Here is a 20505-nt window from a genome sequence, read left to right as displayed (position 1 = left end):
GACTTGTCCAGCATCCCAGAGCTGGATATGAACCAGGTCACTGTGGAGAGGGAACAAAAAAGAAAGTGATAAATTGGCATCAATATGAAATGATTTCCAAGATACAGTATAAGCGAGGGGGAAAAAAGGGCAGGGGTAGTGGGTAGCAGCAGGCAGTATACTCCCATTACATAGATATACGATCAAAAATAGAAAATCATAAATGGGAGAGAGATACGTTTATTCTGTATTCTTTAATAGTATTTGCATTTTTACCATGTTGTACTTAAAAAAAGCCCTTCAGATAATTGTCATGAGTGTCTTAAGTTCACAGAGTAATTTCAAATGTCCATTCAAGTTTCCAACAGACAGATTCTTGAAGAGCTCAGATGAGGACACTGATACTGTGCTAGGATGTGTGCATGATAATTTATGAAAGATGTAATAGAACAATACAGGATGGATCATCCAAGTTCAAATGTTAGGATTCCTACTGTGCTGTAACAGATACAGCCCAAGTCTTCAAGGCAAAGGCATTAGACACACTCATATCTGTGCATTTAAGTGTAAGCCTTAAAGTATAGGAAATTGCACTGTAGGTCATCAGGTCAAGGGAGGAAGACTTATGTAGGACCCACATGTGTTTTTGGATTAGATGAAGTAGAGGATGGCCACTTGTGTTGTAGGCAAGGACACTGAGGCCCAGAGAGGTGAAATGATTTGCAAGTGTAGCAAGTTCTGGAACCTGGAGGTTATCTGGATGAGAATCAGTAGGCACTGTCTGGGAACAGATTGAGAAAATTGATAATAATAGCTCTCAAGCCTGTTGGGCACTTAGTAGGCATTGTGAAGTTTTTGCATGTTTGTCCTCCCTAGGTCAGCTGAAGACAGGAAGGGAAGACATTAGTAAAAATTCTCATATAAGGAAATGATAAAAAGCATTCTAACCAAGCGTGTAACAACTATGTGGGTAGTTTTGGAGATGATTTCTAGAAAATTTAGGAGAGCGTTAACTTTGTTTTAGAGAAAGTGTGACTATGACTTTCCTCCTTCAAACTGGCAAGTCAGAATTAGGTCATCTATTGAGGTGTGGTCCAAATCTGTGAGCCCACTTTCTCTTCACCCTAAGAATTCCTGCAACTGATGATATAAGCTTTTGTATTGAGAAGGCATGTGGGACAGTGGCAGGAGAAAAAAAAAAATCTGTCTGATTTGAGTAGACTTGAATTCCTGGTCTAACTTGACTGTGACTTGTAACACATCATTCAGCATGGCTGAGCTTTCATCTCATTGTCCATGAAGTGAAGCAACTCTTTTGGTAAAGCTGTGAGGACGGTGGGTGTTATCCTCATCTTACACATAAGGAAACTGTAGCTCAAAAACATTCAACACTTATTCAGAGTTACACAGATCGTAAGAGCAGCAGCAGAATTTGAACTGAAGTTTTTGGAATATTAAGGCACATCCTTGGAAAGTAAATGAAAAACAAAAAAAGTGAAAATTAATTTGAAAATAAGTATACGTCCTCTATTTTTCCACTATTGTGTGATTTCTTTACTTCACTAGATTTGCTGTTTCAGCAGGTATTTTTGAAGATAGTACATTTATAGAGTAGCAGCAAATCATTCTGTTTTTTTATACCATCAAGTTGTTTACAGAAAATATTTAAGTTCTTTGGGACGTTTTGCCTACCAAAGAGGGGAAATGACAGTAACTGTGTTAATTGCAAGGAGCGTAGGTCCCAGAGTCTGGGGTGTGTTTGTTCAGGCTGTCTTCCTTTGTTGACACCCTTTTCTATTCTGCCTTGAAGCTAATGTTTATTTTCATTCTATAAAAAATGTCTTAATATATGGCAGACTGGTTATATTTTCTCTAAAAAGTTAATGTTTCCACTCTTTCTGGGAGTGTTTAGCATTCCATGCATAGCTATCAAAATTAAAAAAGCAACCAAGGCTAAAGGCATACTGTATATTCCAGTTAAATACCATAGCTTTAGTGAGTTACCATAAATGACATTTTTCTTCCCTTTACTTTCTCATTCAACAAGAATTCATTGAACACTTGTTTGTCATAAGACTTGTGATGTTGTAATTAATAATAATTAATCATTTGGCCTTCATCCCCATTTCTGGCACAGAGCTCCTTAAACACTTGGAATTTCCTAAGTGGTAAGAACTTTAAATGTGAAAGGAGCATCATTTGTTACTCGTAACAAGCTCCTTTAAACCACATCTGAGTTTATGGTGATGAAATGACTTCTGGAAAGCCCCAGACAAGGAGGGGGTGCTAACTGCCAGGGGAACTAAACTTGAACAGAGGGTCAGAAACTTCTGTCTCATCTGGTGATGTCTGGGGAGGGGAGAGATGCTGGAGGTTGAATCAGTCCCCCGTGGCCAGTAATTTCATCAATCATGCCTATTAATGAAGCCTCCCAAACCTAGAAAGGACAGGGTTCTGAGGGGTTGGTGAACATATAGATGTAGATGTGGGAAGAGTGGTGTACATACAGCATGGAAGGTCTCTGTCTCTTTCCATGTATCTTTTGCCTGTGCTTCTCTTCATCTGACTGTTTTTGAGTTACATCCTTTTACATATAACAAACCAGCAATCTAGTAAGTAACTGAGGTCTGAGTTCTGTTAGCTAATTTAGCAGATTAGTCTTAGAAGGGGATCTTGGGAATCTCTGATCTGTAGCCTGTTGTTCAGAAGCACAGGTGGCTACCTGGAATTGGAACAGGTATCTAAAGTGGAGGCAAGAACCTAGAGCCTGTTATACAGAGTGAAGTAAGTCAGAAGAAGAAAAACAAATTTTGCATGTTAACACATATACATGGAATCTAGAAAGATGGTACTAACTAACCTATACGCAGGGCAGCAGTAGAGACACAGACATGGAGAACAGACTTGTGGACACAGCAGGAGAAAGACCGAGTAGGACAAATACAGTAGCATTGAAACATACACATTCAGTTCAGTTCAGTCGCTCAGTTGTGTCCGACTCTTTGAGGCCCCATGGACTGCAGCACACCAGACCTCCCTGTCTATCACCAACTCCCGGAGTTTACTCAAACTCATGTCCATCGAGTCGGTGATGCCATCCAGCCGTCTCATCCTCTCTTGTCCCCTTCTCCTCCCACCTTCAATCTTGCCCAGCATCAGAGTCTTTTCAAATGAGTCAGCTCTTCACATCAGGTGGCCAAAGTATTGGAGTTTCAGCTTCAGCATCAGTCCTTCCAATGAATATTCAGGACTGATCTCCTTTAGGATGGACTGGTTGGATCTCCTTGCAGTCCAAGGGGCTCTCAAGAGTCTTCCCCAACTACAAGTCAACTTCTCCAACCACAAGTCAACTCCAACCACAGTTCAAAATCTTCAATTCTTTGGTGCTCAGCTTTCTTTATAGTCAACTCTCACATCCATGTATGACGACTGGAAAAACCATAGCTTTGACTAGATGGACCTTAGTTGGCAAAGTAATATCTCTGCTTTTTAATATGCTGTCTAGGTTGGTCATAGCTTTTCTTCCAAGGAGCAAGCATCTTTTAATTTCATGGCTGCAGTCACCATCTGCAGTGATTTTGGAGCCCGAGAAAATAAAGTCTGTCACTGTTTCCACTGTTTCTCCATCTATTTGCCATGAAGTGATGTGACCAGATGCCATGATCTTTATTTTCTGAATGTTGAGTTTTAAGCCAACATTTTCACTCTCCTCTTTAACTTTCATCAAGAGGCTCTTTGTTTTTCTTTGCATTCTGACATAAGGATGGTGTCATCTGCATGTCTGAGGTTATTGATATTTCATCCAGTCCAGCATTTCTCATAATATACTCGGCATATAACTTAAATAAGCAGGGTGACAGTATACAGCCTTGAATCTATTTGTCACTTCCACTGTATAGTTATAAGGGATTTGATTTAGGTCATACCTGAATGGTCTAGTGGTTTTCCCTACTTTCTTCAATTTAAGTCTGAATTTGGCAATAAAGAGTGCATGATCTGAGCCATAGTCAGCTCCCTGTCTTGTTTTTGCTGACTGTATAGAGCTTCTTAATCTTTGGCTGCAAAGAATATAATCAATCTGATTTTGGTGTTGACCATCTGGTGATGTCCATGTGTAGAGTCTTCTCTTGTGTTGTTGAAAGAGGGTTACTATGACCAATGCGTTCTCTTGGCAAAACTTGATTAGCCTTTGTCCTGCTTCATTCTGTTCTCCAAGGCCAAATTTTCCTGTTACTCCAGGTGTTTCTTGACTTCCTACTTTTGCATTCCAGTCCGCTATAATGAAAAGGATATCTTTTTTGGGTGTTAGTTCTAGAAGGTCTTGTAGGTCTTCATAGGACTATTCAACTTCAGCTTTTTCAGCATTATTGATTGAGGCTTAGACTTGGATTACTCTGATATTGAATGGTTTGCCTTGGAAATGAACAGAGATCATTCGGTTGCTTTTGAGATTGCATCCAAGTACTGCATTTTGGACTCTTTGTTGACTATGATGGCTACTCCATTTCTTCTAAGGGATTCTTGCCCAAAGTATTAGATTTCATGATCATCTGAGTTAAATTCACCCATTCCATTCCATTTTAGTTCACTGATTCCTAAAATGTTGATGTTTACTCTTGCCATCTCCTGTTTGACCACTTCCAGTTTGCCTTGATTCATGGACCTTGATTCGTGGAGAAGGATAAGAGGCTTATGGAAGCTTCCTGATGGGAGAGACTGACGGGGAAACTGGGTCTTGTTCTGATGGGCAGGGCTCCTGGTGGCTCAGAAGGTAAAGCATCTGCCTACAGTGTGGTAGACCGGGGTTCAATCCCTGGGTAGGGAAGATCTCCTGGAGAAGAAAATGGCACCCCACTCCAGTGTTCTTGCTTGGAAAATCCCATGGACGGAGGAGCCTAGTAGGCTACAGTCTATGGGGTTGCAAGGAGTCAGACATGACTGAGCAACTTCACTCACTCACTTGCTCAGTAAATCTTTAATCCAATTTTCTGTTGAAGGGCGGGGCTGTGTTTCCTCCATGTTATTTGACCTGAGGCCAAACTATGGTGGAGGTAATGAAGATAATGGTGACCTCCTTCAAAAGGCCCCATGCATGTACTGCTGCACTCAGTGCCCCCAACCCTGCAGCAGGCCACCACCGAGCCATGCCTTCGCCAGAGACTCCTGGACACCCACAGGCAAGTCTCCTGTGGGGTCGCTGTTCCTTCCTCCCTGGTCCTAGTGCATAAGGCTCTGCTGTGCCCTCCAAGAGTTCATTTCCCAGTCCTGTGTAAGTTCTGGCGGCTCTGTGGTAGGTAATGGTGACCTCCTTCCAGAGGGCTTATGCCATCGCCACACCCAGAGTCCCTGTCCCTGCGGCAGACCACTGCCGACCCGTACCTCTGCAGGAGATGCTCAAATACAGTTCTGTCCCAGTCTCTGTGGGGTCCCTGGGTCCTGGTGCACATAAGGTTTGTTTGAGCCCTCTGAGCATCTCTGGTGGGAATGGGGTTTGATTCTAAATGCGAACTTACCCCTCCTACCATCTTGCTGGGGCTTCTCCTTTGCCCTTGGACGTGGGGTATCTCCTCACAGCAGCTCCAGCGCCTACCGTCTTACGGGGGTTTTTCTGACCTTGGATGTGGGGTATCTCCACACTGCTGGTCCAGCTAAGTACAGCTGCCGTGCCTGACCTTGGATGTGGGGTATCTATTCACGGCTGCTTCAGCAAAGTGCAGGCGCTGCTTCTGACCTCGGCCGTGGGGTTATCTCCTCTTGGTGGCTCACCACTCCAGCGCCACGCAGTAATGCTCAAAATTCTCCAAGCCAGGCCTCAACAATACGTGAACCGTGAACTTCCAGATGTTCAAACTGGTTTTAGAAAAGGCAGAGGAACCAGAGATCAAATTGCCAACATCCACTGGATCATGGAAAAAGCAAGAGAGTTCCAGAAAAACATCTATTTCTGCTTCATTGACTATGCCAAAGCCTTTGACTGTGTGGATCACAATAAACTGTGGAAAATTCTTCAAGAGATGGGAATACCAGACCATCTGACCTGCCTCCTGAGAAATCTGTATGCGGGTCAGTAAGCAACAGTTAGAACTGAATATGGAACAACAGGCTGGTTCCAAATCGGGAAAGGAGTACGTCAAGGCTGTATATTGTCACCCTACTTATTTAACATATGCAGAGTACATCATGCGAAATGCTGGGCTGGATGAAGCACAAGCTGGAATCAAGATGCCTGGGAGAAATATCAATAACCTCAGAAATGCAGATGACACCACCCTTATGGCAGAAAGCGAAGAACTAAAGAGTCTCTTGATGAAAATGAAAGAGGAGAGTGAAAAAGTTGGCTTAAAGCTCAACATTCAGAAAACAAAGATCATGGCATCTGGTCCCATCACTTCATGGCAAATAGATGGAGAAACAGGGAAACAGTGGCAGACTATTTTTTTTTTTTTTTTTTTTGAGCTCCAAAATCACTGCAGATGGTGACTGCAGCCATGAAATTAAAAGATGCTTGCTCCTTGGAAGAAAAGCTGTGACCAACCTAGACAGCATATTAAAAAGCAGAGACATTACTTTGCCAGCAAAGTTCCATCTAGTCAAAGCTATGGTTTTTCAGTGGTCATGTATGGATGTGAGAGTTGGACTATAAAGAAAGCTGAGCACTGAAGAATTGATGCTTTTGAACTGTAGTGTTGGGGAAGACTCTTGAGAGCCCCTTGGACTGCAAGGAGATCCAACCAGTCCATCCTAAGGGAGATCAGTCCTGAATATTCATTGGAAGGACTGATGTTGAAGCTGAAACTCCAACACTTTGGCTACCTGATGCAAAGAGCTGACTCATTTGAAAAGACCCTGATGCTGAGAAAGATTGAAGGTGAGAGGAGAAGGGGAAGACAGAGGAGGAGATGGCTGGATGGCATCACCAACTCAATGGACATGAGTTTGAGTCAACTCCAGGAGTTGGTGATGGATAGGGAAGCCTGGTATGCTGCAGTCCATGGGATTGTAAAGAGTCGGACATGACTGATGTGACCGAACTGAACTGAACTGAGAAATTATCTGATGTAATCCTCATATCCACTATATAAGGAGTTCATTATATCTTCATTTTATAAATGAGAAAACTGAGATGCAAAGAGATTTAATAACTTGTCGAAGATCACACAGTGGGTAAATTTGCAGAGCTAGAAAGGAATCTGGGTTTGTAAGACTTGTATACTTAACCACTTTGTCAGACCAAAGAGATAAAAGACGTACTGAAATCAGGCCCCTGTGTCAGGTATTGTGGAGTGGAGCACTTTCTGTTGTAAGTGTCCAGGAAGGTAGTTTGCTTATGACTAATGGTATGTTCTGTGATGCTGTTGTGAAGGAAGCAAATTCTGAAGGACTGGTGGCCTGGGACGGAAGATTCCAGCCCCTGGTGAGGAGAGGATGCTGGAGGGTCTTCTCAGGGTTCTCTAGACCCAGGCAGTTTTGATAGACTAGATTTCCAGATTTTCTTTCCTGGAAGGAGCCTGCCTATGGTAGTAGGCTTGCCCCTTCCAATGGACTTTTTCCTGTTTTCCAAAAGAAAAGTAGTCATTTTTCCCACTCAGAATCTGTTATACTGTTTTGTGTTTAAATGTTCAACCTCCTGGACTGATGCTGGAAAAGTAGAATGACCTTGATTATCAAGTGACACGTCCTTGTATGTCATTTTCTCACTTTAACTTTCAGCAGAATTGATGAAGGACCCAATTGATTTGCCACCTAATAGAAAATTTGAAATACTTTTAGATAATGTATCACTACTTGTAGAGTTATAGGTCTACATGTAGCTTGGAAGTTCTTTGGGACACTGGTGATATTCTTATAACAGAATACGTAACAGAATAATGTAAACCTCGACTTAATGTGAAGAAGAAAATCTATTCAAATAAAAATAAGAATAGAATTGTTGCTAAACTGTTTCATTTTAGCACAAAATAATATTCTTGAATGGGTATGATCTAGGTTAATCATGGAGAAAACAAGACTATCCTGTTTATCTTATTAAGAATTAACTTTTCAATAAAAACATACTTTTTACATTTAAAAATTACTTATCACCATTGATGTGGTATACTAATAACATGCTGTTAGTAATTGTAATGATAACTTGGTTTAGAAAAAAATTTTACCATGTCGAGCTTTATGGTCATGGGAAATAAACCTTTTACTTTATTTCTGTTTTTCTGTCACAAAAGTTAGATATAGTGATGAATAAATACTTTCAAGCATAAAACATTACTTTGGGATACATTTTTGCAGAGGAGATGAAATTGAGTTGCAACTACAAGGAGAATGAAAGATTGCTGTGAAATTTTCAACTGATAAACTCATTTCATGTATTTTTGTTTGCTTAGTTTTGTAATTAAATTTTTTTTAATTGGGGTATGATTAATTTGCAATATAGTATTAGTTTCTGTTGTGCAGCAATGTGAATCACCTATATATATACATATCCCCTCCCTCTTATACCTCCCTGCTATACCCCCATCCACCCCCTCTAGGTCATTTCATGTATTTTTAAAATGAATGACTGTGGATATCAAAGTTGTATGGTATTTTATTACACTGGATATATTTAAGAGAGTCATGAAGCAGTTTCATATAATTAATTTTTTGTTTTAATATTTTTTATGAAATACTGTTGATTCACAATGTCGTGTTAATTTGTACTTATAGCAAAGTGATTCAGCTGTGTGTGTTCTTTTTAAAAATATTATTTTCCATAATGGTTTATCATAGGATATTGAATACCATTCTCTGCTATACAATAGGACCTTGTTTACTCATTATGTGTCTCAAAGTATGCATCTGCTAACCCTAACCTCTCCTACCTCATACCTCCCCAACCCCCTCCCCCTTGGCAGACACCAGTCCATTCTCTGTGAATAGAGAGATTCAAAACAGTTACATCTTTTTATTAAAAAATTTTAAAACAGTTTTTAATTTAATATTTTGTTAGTTTCTGCCATATGTCAACATGAATCAGCCATAAGTGTATGTAAAAACAGTTACATTTTAAAATGTCAGTATTTACTATATGTTACAAATGGCATCCTTTTTATACTCTTTAAACTTCTGAGGCAAGATGTTAGATATCATCTTAGAAACATGCACTGAGGTGAATCATTTTCCAAATTCTTTTAGTGAGTACTTGTGTAAAAAGTTTAAAGAACAACTGAGTTAAGGCCTCTTAGATATGAGCTCAACTATGGAAAAATCAGAAAAACCAAAAATGTTCTCAATTTTGCCTTAGCAAAACAAACCTTTTAAAAGTGATCTTTACATACAATTATATGTATTTTGTGTTTGTATATACTTTATATGGGGCTTCCCAAGTGGCACGGTTGTAAAGAATCCGCCTGTCAATGCAGGAGACACAGGGGATGCGGGTTCTATCCCTGGGTTGGGAAGATCCCCTGGGATAGGAAATGGCAACCCACTCTACTATTCTTGCCTGGCAAACTCCATGGACAGAAGAACTTGGTGGGCTATAGTCTATGAGGTTACAAGGAGTCAGACGTGACTGAGCACACACACTCTTTATATACCACTGTAATTACATCAAATAAAACCTCTAAAGCAGTGGTCTAGCACTCTCTTCTGGAATAGAACAAACTTTGTGTCTGGTGTGGAACTGTTCACCTGCCCTAGACCAACTGAGCATGAATGTGGGGCCTGAGAAAAGATGGCTGGAGAAGGTCTGCTGTAGGTTGCTCTAAACTCTGTGGCCCTGTTGATGGGGGGCCGCGGGGGAGGGGGAGTGGGAGAGCAGCGCAGGGATAGGATGAGAGCGCTTACTCAGTTCTCCGCCGCCGTACTGTGTTCTCATATCACAGGAAGAAAAACTTGGAGACGAAGAGGTTTGCCACACCTCGTGCTTCCAGACAGCCGTTCACAGAGCCACGTTGGCGCTGGGCCTGGGACGGCTGAGGGGAAAGATCGGCACCCCTCTATTGTTAGCATGGCTGGCAGCCCCTCCAGCATACACAGGTGTGGATCACAGGTCCTTCAGATACTACAGCCCCTTGTTCCACTCTGGGGGCCTAAGGGAGAAAACAAATGCTTGGACGTGCCTTTTTTGGTTTTGAACCAGTATTCTGAACTACAGAGAAGGGTGTTGGTGCCCACTTCTCGGGGTGTGTGCCTCGGTAGCTTGGGCAGAGGATGAAATGCCTTCATCTCTTCTTCTCCTAAGTTGACCATGTTGGTCACGAGGAAAGCAGAGGGATCCAGGAGAGTGCTGGGTCAAGGGAGAAGACACTGGAAGCAGACCAACCAGGGAAGGGATCTTTCATGCATAGACATATTTTCCTAGCATCTTTCTCATCCACACCCACTCTTTATGATCTACCCTCCAGCTTTCTAGCAGAATGCTTTGTTTGATCTTGCAGTTGACATGTAGCAAAATCAGTCTTAAAAGTCTGTATGTTTGTAGTAAAGAGGTAACTGTGTTTAGATACCACCCTTAGGACTTTTGAATGCAGAAACAGAAAGGCAGGGGTCTGGCTACCTCTTTGGGATGAACAGGCTGAGGTCACGCATTTGAACTTTAAAGAATTAGCCACTGTACACTGAAACACTTTTTATTTTCCAAATCATGTGTTTTGAAATTTAATTAAACTATACATAATTTAATGAATATCAGTTTTGGCAAATATAAAACCTTCATGATGATAGGAAAAAATATATATAAAGTTTCCTTGGCCATTTTACTGTTTGTAATTTGTGATGTTAGAAAAATATATTTTGCCAAGTTGTTCTGTCTTCTGCCATTTTTTCCCATAGTACCCAGTTATAAAGTTGAAAAACCACGGCAAGGTGATTCTGTACTATCAGTGTGAGAACTAGAGCTAAAATATATTTCCAGTTACTAGCTCATTCTTAATTCATGAATATAATATTTCTTCTGATAAGTCATTCTAGGTCAGATAATATGAACTCAAACTGTCTTTAATGAAACCTAATAATCTGTTGTGTTGTGGAGAGTTAAAATCTATTCTGTCCTGATTATTTGTCTCAAGCATTAGATGTAGCTTTTAAAAAATATAGGTCAGAAAAGAAAATGTGAATAAGTGGGATAAAATTTAGCCTAAAAGTTTACAAATGTATCATATTTGAGAGTTTTAAAAATGAAATCTTGTATATATGATAGTCTCGCTTTACTTACTGGCTATTTGTCCTTTTCCCCATTAAACAGAATAAGTCAAATTACTCTGATAAATATATATATATATATATTTTTTTTTCTTTTAATGTCACATGTTCGTCCTCCATGCCCACTCTAAATTCAAAGCAGTGGCAACATTTAAGTAACATCAGACATTTAAACTAAGGTTGACAGATGTCAAATTGAGCTATGAACTTTGCTGGTGGTGGTTTAGTCGCTAAGTCACGTCCAACTCTTGTGACCTCATGGACAGTAGCCTGTCAGGCTCCTCTGTCCATGGGGATTCTCCAGGCAAGAATACTAGAGTGGGTTGCCATTTCCTTCTCTAGGGTATCTTCCCAACCCAGGAATCGAACTCAGGTCTCCTGTATTGCAGGCAGATTCTTTATCGACTGAGCTATGAGGGACCTTGTGAGGCTCAGTGTTTTTATAATTGAGCATCCATGTGAATTCAGTACCGCTTCTTGAAATCTGGACATCACAGGGATGACTTTTAAGAATCTCCCCCAGGTCAAGCAGCTAAACAGATCCTGGGAAAGTTGGTTCTGTTTCTGAAAGCCGCTCTTCCTGAACGGAAGGCGAGGGTCACTTAAGATGAAGGCACTGAATTGTGAGCAAAGCCAAACTGCACAATAGCGTGGTCATGGTCCGCTGCACGCGGGCTGAAATCATTTGCATATGGGGTGTTAAAAGGTGAACAGATGAGACCATGGAACACTGAACACTGACACAGCAGTGCTGCGTAACCCATAGGGCACTGTGTGGGCCCATGCCACGCTGCGGTGTTGAACAGTCCAGAGACAAAAATAATCACAGATCATGAGCTAGATCTGGCTCCTTAATAAACTATAGCAGTCTCCTGATAAACTTATTCTTCTACCTGTGACCAGTCTCATGAGTAAAGCCCTTTGTCTTTTGGGGGAGGGGGGTTACCACACCATGTGGCATGCGGGATCTCAGTTCCCTGACCAGGAATGGAACCCACGCCCCCTGCAGTGGGAGGACAGAGTCTTAACCGGACCTCCAGGGAAGTCCCAGACCTTTGTCTTTTTCTGTGAATGTTATGTAAGTTGAACTGGATGCTTCTAATTCTAAATGACCTTGCTAGAGTTAATATGTTATGTAAAATAAAATACAAATTTACTTAGGAGCCTTGGTAATGTGGATATGTGGATAACTTATCATATGTGGATAACTGACTTTTTTTGTAGATCATCTGCTGCTTTCATTTTAAAGGCTAGAAAGGAGGAGCATGCTATAGCGGAAGGCTGCCGTAAAGCCCTGAGAAGTAGCCCAGGCTTGTAGGGTATGGCTGCATGTCACTTCCTCTCCTGCATTTTCCATACTGCCACATCCAGATTTTTTTTTTGTCTTAGTTTTGACACTTTTTAAACATAACATTATTATCCTCAATTTTCCCTTCTGGTTGGAAAAAATAGTAGAAACAGAAAGATATCCTCTGTAATAACAGACCTTCACTGAATACTATAAAACACTGTGCTGGAAATCATGGGGCCTCAGTGATATGCCCTTCATTTTATTAAGATTTTGAGGCCTTATTCACTTAAATTAATAATTTTATTGTGTATATTATAAATATTTTTTGAAATATATATGTGGCCATTTGTGTTTCTGGATATTTTAGATGGAAAACAACTGTTTGCCCTTCTCTAAAAGAAAGAGTTGCCCCACATGGAGTGATTTCTATAGTGTAGGAAAACTGCCCTTAATGTTTTATCTCTCGACATGAGAAGTAGTTTAATAGAGGTTCATGTTATAATAATTTGTTAAACAGTTCACATATATATGTTATCTTCTTTTCTGGTGGTCTGTTACAATTTACAATGAAAAAAGAATGTTGAAAACAATTTCTCCAGCCTCAAAATTTCTTCTGGAACAATGCCTAAAATTCCATTGTTATCAATTATTTTAGTTAATATTTGTCTTCTCCTCTTTGTCTTTAAAATGCAACCATTTTGTGACCAGTTAATACATGAAGACATGAGCCCTTTAGTGTAGTTGGTTTGTCAGATGACCACTTCTCTGTAGTTCAAGAATCTGAGCTTATGTAGGAGGGCTGGTTCTGGAAGGTAGGAAAATGAGGGGAGGAAGAGTTTTGAAAAGGAAAGCAGTTAGTGCATGTCAGCAAAATGGAAAATCGGTGAGCCTAAAGGATGCATGACCATCTCTCTCACCTTTGCAGATTTCAGTAAGCAATATTTAATTGCTTAGCTTTCTTCTTAAATGATAGCATGATTAAAAAAACTTCATTCATTTGATGTAATTAGGACAATGGTTAAAATATAATATTTTTAAAGTATAGTTATTACTTTTAAGTGCATATTTACTAACATAGAGCTAATAAGTATTGCCTACTTAGAGTTTTTAAAGAACCCTACATTCATAAATAAAAAGAGTAATTTATAATTAAGGTATGAATATTACATGAATGGATACTGCAGAAAATCTTCCAGTAAGTTAAGGCTTATAAGTAGCTTTTTTTCCTATAGTTAGTTTTCCTAGTAAGTCTCTTACACTCCAGGCTTGTCCAGTTCACATACTTACAGAGGAGGGAGATGCATATTAAATAGATTTTTTTTGGTTAGTAGTGTGCTGTTTTGAGTATAAAAAAACATAAATTGGATTACCCTATCTAGTTACGATGTGTTTGAGTGTATTATATGACTGTTATGTTAGTAAAATAGTCTTGTCAGTGAAGCAGTTTATTTTGAAGACATTTGCCTATTGTGTCTGAGATTGTCTTAGAGAGCTTGTACGTGATTTTTTTCCCCTGAAATTCTTTGAGAATACCATAGATCTAGTGCTTGACCTCAAAAGTCATGACTTAGGTATTGTGAATAACCAAATGTTGGTTTCTTTAAGGAAGTACATATACATATATAGTTTGAAAATTTTCTATTTGAAAATATTCCTCAGTTTTTTAGTTTGAAAATTTTCTATTTGAAAATATTCCTCAGTTTTTGGCCTGTTTATTAAGCTTTTGCAAGCTTGGGAAAGAGACTCGGTGAAAGTGATCAAGCAGCCTCACTTTCCCCAAGGCTGTTAGACTAAGAAAAGACTGCTCAGCAATATTACGGTTACCAGGGCTAGGGAGAGGAAGACTGGGATAAATTGGGAGATTGGGATTGATACATACACACTACTATGTGTAAAATAAATATAAGGAACTACTGTGTAGCACAAGGAACTCTACCCAGTACTCTGTAATGACCTACATGAGAAACAAATCTAAGAAGGAGTGGGTGTATGTATATATAACTGATTCACTTTGCTGTACAGCAGAAAGTAACACAACACTGTAAATCAACTATACTCTAATAAAAATGTTAAAATGAAACAAACAACAACAAAAAACAAACAACAAAACACCACCCCCGCAAAAAAAACCCAAAAAGGGACTGACTGCTCAGTCAAACGGAGAAGGCAATGGCACCCCACTCCAGTACTCTTGCCTGGAAAATCCCATGGATGGAAGAGTCTGGTGGGCTGCAGTCCATGGGGACTGAGTCGGACACGACTGAAGCAACTTAGCAGCAGCAGCAGCTCAGTCAAAAGTGATAAGACTTGAAGCAAACCCAGGTTTATCCACCAGCTAGCTGCACAGGACTTCAGTTTAAGTGATGCTTGCTTTCACTCGGTGCTTCTTCCACTGCTGTTATTGCCACTGGGCACTTGGGCTGGTTTCCCTGCTGTGCCCCCTTCTTCCCCCAGCCTGGGAAATAGCCCTGGGTATGTGAATTTCCCTTATATTATAAATTAGTAATACCAGCTTAGAACAATGCTGCATTTAAAAAACATGTATTTAAAACTATTAAAAATATTGATATGGGAACACACCAGCTGTCTGGGGCACAGATGAATTAATCCCTCTTGTCACTGTCCCAGGGCCATATAACACAGAGTTCCCACTTTTGAGAAGCAGCTCCTTCTTAAATCTGCGCCTGCAATTTTGGGAATATTCCCTTGTGATTTTTATTAAGGGTTATGGCAAAGTAGACAGTGACCGGCCACTCCAGTGTCTGATAGCATCGGGGGTTGTTCAGGGGGAGTTGGTGTGTCCTGTTCATCCGCCCGTACTCTTTTATAATGCCTGAGTTCTGAATGTGGCTCCCATGGAGCTTACGTTTGATGCCATCTTCAGGTTCACCTTTTCACTTCAGGATTCCAAAACTGGAACAAAATTCAGGTATTGAATCCATGTCAAATTGCTCATAATGATAGTTTATGGAGTGCTGATTTGAAACCCCTGTTTGCTTTCCGTGTCTAAGGTGTATTCATTAATGTTTATCATTCCTGATCAGTAGCCAAAGCTGCCTCCAAATGTCCTGGAGGGAATCGCCAACTTCAGGGTGCTCACATGTTTCTCTTGTTATCTCTCAAGGTTGGTTGCCCTTGACAGAGAGTTCTTCTCTTTGTTGACGATTAAATGTTCTCCTCATTGGGTATTCTTTTCACTTATCTTCCAAAGAGTTTGTTTCTCCCAGTGTACCCTTAATTTAGACTGGCTCCCGAGGATGAGGCACAGGTGGCCATGGAAGGCTGTGCACTGTGGTGGTTTTGAGCTAATTCTCAGGAGCCAGATTGGTGGGTTTAAAAGCTGGGCCCTCGCTCATGAGCTGTGGGACCTTGGCAAAGTCCTGTTTTTCTTATCTATAAAATGGGGAAATAATTAGTATCCATTTTAGAGGATTATTTTGAGGATTATATAAGTAAATAAATCAGAAGTACTTAGGACAGTTTGGTGGCTCAGATGGTAAAGAATCTGCCTGCAATGCAGGAGACCTGGGTTTGATCCCTGGAGAAGGAAATGGCAACCCACTCCAGTATTCTTGCTTGGAGAATCCCATAGACAGAGGGTCCATGGAGTCGCAAAGAATCGGACACAACTGAGCGACTTTTACTTGGGACAGCGCCCACCACATAGTAAGTGCTCAACAGGTTATCAGCTCTTACTAGTATTACAGACTTATCTTAGAGTTTGGAAACTGTTAGCTGTGATTATACTTTGGATTGAAGGACTTGACCCATGGACATACAAGATGGCTTTCTGAGGAGGACACGCCTGCCTGCCACACGATTGAACCAGGACTGCAGGCGTCCATCCTCCCGGAGTGGGGGGCGCGCCACTAGAGAGGAGACAAGCCATCGTGCCTGCACCTCTCTCCCCTGCAGGCTTATCAGCCTCTCTCCCAAGAATGGGATCCAGATTTCCTGGATGGGCTTGGCTGCTGTGCTAGATTTGATCAGTTTCCATCGTTGTGTCTGCTGGGGGTGCCCTCTGCTGGTCCATCTAGCATGTGTGCAAATCTGGGGAATAACAGCTTTTAAAAAGTTAGTTTTAGCCTTTTAGGGATGTTTACATTAAAAAACACACTTGAAAATGTTTGTTTTTTTTTTTTAATGTGAGTGATACAAATCATATCTATATTAGTCTGTTTTTTTCCATTTGCATTATGAGTTGGAGTATTTTAAGGTCTGAAATATTTGGGGTAGGTTTGATTGAGAATGAGGGTTGTTAACGGCATGCCAAGAAACAGTAATTTTTTCACAACACAGTTTTCAAAACTGATTGGAATGGCTTACATTCCAGTATAATAGTACTAAATATCTTAGATTCTTATTTAACGGTTTAAAGAATGTCCATGATGTGGGAACTTTGTAAACACTGAAGTCTCAAAACATCCTATTTTCAAATGGTGCCATAACCTAGACCCCTTGGACATTGTTATGTTCAGGGTTTAGTACATTTCAGAAAATATTATCTCAGATTTATTGAGCAATTCATTATGTATTTAGAATTATATTTTACCAGTACATTGTGCCATGATGTCCCTAAGTTTACATTAAAAATTTTTTTTCTGTTTATTTTGTGTTTTTCTGACCACTGCCTCCTTTTTTTTTCTTCTCCACTGTCTCTTTCTTTCCTCTGCTTTGCTACTAGGATCAAACAGCATAAATCGGGTGACTGCGAATATGGAAAATGGAGAAAATGAAGGAACAACTAAAATTATCGCACCTTCACCAATAAAAAGGTCAGTTAGTTAACTGAAAGGACACACTGCTATCTGCTGTCACAGAAATGCTATTTATCTTTTGTCAAGGTTAAGAAGCACGCTGGTAATTAACTAGTACTTTTAATGAAAATAGTCTATGGGCCAAAGAATACTTTAAAATGCCAGTAAAATGTAAAGAATCAGGACGTGTCCCTCTCATTTGAAGGAAATGCTCCTGCCGTCATAGCATGATGAAGTTATAGATAGTCTGTGGTCTGCCTTCTCCACAACGCAGTGAAAATCCCATGTGATTTTTTACATGGCATGGTATAATGGACTAACTCCGAGGGTCCTGGGAAGTAAAGTAAAGCATTCACGTTCAATGTACTGCGTTCATCATAGCAGCGCACTGAACCGTGGCCCTGGAAGGAGGTTTTATAGCGTTTAGAGCTGCAGGGTTTCAGAAGGCAGTGATTGCATATGTATGAAGAGCTGTCATGGTCTTTTGCATCAATTTTCCCTGAGGCATCCCCCAGTGGAAGGACCTTCTCTTAATATATTATGTGGATTGTTTCCCTGAAAGATCAGCCTTGTTCTCTGTTCAGACGCTGTTTCAGCGTCACTTTTTCCTATCTCCAATTATGTTCATGGAACAGGATGTTGCACATACAGTGAGCTCTCTATAGAGAGTACTCCATACGCATTGTAGAGAAGTCACATATTTCCGAAATATGTGACCTTGAGAAACTTCTTAGATCATCTACTCCATCTTTTGTTAATAAATAATACAATATTGTAAAGTAAAAAAAATTCAAAAAAAAATGCAGTATCTGCAAAGCTCCCCCTCCCCCAAAAAATAATGGTGTTTTCATTCAATTGGATTGTTGCTACTTGGATAAATATAGTGTATGATTTCTCAGCAAAATAATTCTAAGTTATCAAATTTCTCAGAGTTGCAATGTTTTCCCCAAGGTTTTGCCTTCATTTTCTTTTGTTTACGTACTGGATGCTCCCTGTATAGATTCTGTTTTTGGAATGATAAGTTCTTTGCTTTCGTGTACACTTTCTTCCTCTTTTCTCTTTTTGCATTCTTGTTTTGATGGGTTGATAATTGCTTTACAGTGTTGTGTTGGTTTCTGCGGTACAACAGCAAGAACCAGCCATAAGTATACCCCCTCTCCGTGGGCCTTCCTCCCACTCCCTGCCATCCCACCCCTCTAGGTTGGCACAGAGCGCCGGACTGGGCTCCCTGTGTCCTATAGCAGCTTCCCACTATCGATTTTATACCAGCATTGATGCACTTTCATGTGCTGTGCTTCTCTTAGCCTCGTCGTTGTGGCTAGAGGGTCAGCTGAATCTGTATGTACAGGGTATGCTTATGGTAAGTCTGACATAAGAACGGTCATCTTGCATGAAATTCAGATCCCAAGCCTTTTTAGAGTGTATGGAAGGAGTGCAGTCCACTCCACAACTACATTCTTGCCCATAGGACTGATACCTGAAGGACTGCCAAATTTTCCCACTCAAGCTCCAGATGAGAACTAGCTCAGAGACTGCATTCAGTTAATTTGCCCCCTGAGATTTCATTATGCTTCTGCTGCTCTCTCAGTTCCTCTTTCATCTCCCTACTGCACTGCTCAATCTCCCTTTTCTCTTTTCTCTCTGATTTATTAAACACAGCCAAACTTTCTACTGTATCTTTCTACATACCATATTTATTACTTTTCCTCCTTTCAAAATTAAAGTTTGACTTTAGAAATTTGATCTTCCAAATGTTTTTTAATCTTTTTAAGAATAACATAAATAAAATATACCTACCGTCTACGAATACTAGTGCTCTTTAACATGCCTTTGTCAAATATCTAATTTTTTAGGCTTTATAACTCCCTAGATGAATATCATATACTAGGGTACAAGTTTATTTTCATTTTTTGAAATGACCTTGTCATTTTTTCTCTCCTCTTTCTTTGCTGTTACAAAGAACTCTGCTATGACTATATTCCAGGACAATTAAATAGAGGATTCCTCAGAAAGCTGGGGTTAAACATGGATTAGGAGTTAAGTAGCTCTATCTTTTTCTGAATGGAGGCTCCCTGGGAAGTGAGAGGTGGCACACCTTCTCTCCTCCCCTGGTGACGGGAGGCTTTTGATGAGCCCCTGCCTCGTGTCTCCCAGTGTTTCTAAAATAATTGTTGAGGTTGAATAACAGCTCAGTTATATTTACATTCTTGGGACAGACAGATGATACTAGGTCAGGAAATAAGATTTGAAAGTCATTCTGATTTGGAAGGATGAAGCCAAGATACGGCGGAAGCTGGGGACAGAGAAGGTCAGCTTGGGTGGCCTGAACCTGCCCAAAGCTGACAGGCCTGCACAAATTCAGACCCAGATCCAAAGCCAGCGGTCTCTGACCAGTGCTGAAAGAGGGAACCAGCCACATGAGCCAGAATACTCAACTTTCCTTTCTTGTCAGCCTTGTGTTTTTGGCTTGCTGGTTCCCCCTCTTTCTCATCCTGCCAGAATTCTCCAGGCCAGAATACCGGTGTGGGTAACCTTTCCCTTCTACAGGGGATCCTCCCAACCCAGGGTTTGAACCCAGGTCTCCCTCATTGCAGGTGGATTCTTTACCAGCTGAGCCACAAGGGAAGCCCAAGAATACTGGAGTGGGTAGCCTATCCCTTCTCCAGCAGATCTTCCCAACCCAGGAATTGCACCAGGGTCTCCTGCATTGCAGGTGGATTCGTTACCAACTGAGCTATCAGGGAAGCCCCTTCCCATACTGCAGGTGGACTCTAGAAAATTTCTTTTAACAATTGATGACTTGGCATTTGGGTGACTTACAGCAGTAAAACTAAAAAGAAAGAAGAGGCAAAGAGATCCCCAAGGTACAGCTGGAAAGTTTATTATTATTATTATTATTATTATTTTTTAGGCAGCCACTTTACATTTTTTTCTGGAATGAGTCATAGGTATGAATAAAAACACATTTTAAAACGTTTGTTAAATAATTTTACTGAAGAAATAAGTATGTGAGTTAATTTTCTTTTATTTTCTAGTTAATTTATTTTCCACTCTTTTTTGTTTGTTTTTTTAAATTAAAGCTTTAAGAAAGCAAAGAATGAAAACAGCCCTGATACGCAGAGAAGCAAATCTCATGCACCGTGGGAAGAAAACGGCCCCCAGAGGTAAAGAGAATCCTTGTTTTTATAAAGGAGAACAGTATAAATGGGGTTGGCAGTTGCAGCTTGTTAAACAATGGAATTCGCTTTGTGGCTGGTGATGACTACCTGTGGACAAGGCAGTCAGATCCCTAGGTCAGCA

At 40.4% G+C, this 20505-nt stretch overlaps 1 protein-coding gene across 9 annotated transcripts in view; it reads left to right on the top strand.

Moving 5' to 3' along the window:
* Positions 1 to 20505, top strand: part of EPB41L4A (erythrocyte membrane protein band 4.1 like 4A) — a 282196-nt gene that overhangs the window by 216833 nt on the left and 44858 nt on the right. For all 9 annotated transcript variants that reach the window (XM_045162143.1, XM_045162144.1, XM_045162141.1 and 6 more), the window contains 2 exons: positions 17133 to 17223; positions 20286 to 20369. In XM_045162143.1, the coding sequence (XP_045018078.1) occupies positions 17133 to 17223; positions 20286 to 20369 (175 nt within the window). The remainder of the gene's footprint in view (positions 1 to 17132; positions 17224 to 20285; positions 20370 to 20505) is intronic.

The sequence above is a fragment of the Bubalus bubalis genome, chromosome 11 (assembly GCF_019923935.1).
Source record: "Bubalus bubalis isolate 160015118507 breed Murrah chromosome 11, NDDB_SH_1, whole genome shotgun sequence".
Lineage (NCBI taxonomy): Eukaryota > Metazoa > Chordata > Mammalia > Artiodactyla > Bovidae > Bubalus > Bubalus bubalis.
Note: the sequence above shows the minus strand (reverse complement) of the source record. Positions and strands in the feature narration are given on the sequence as shown.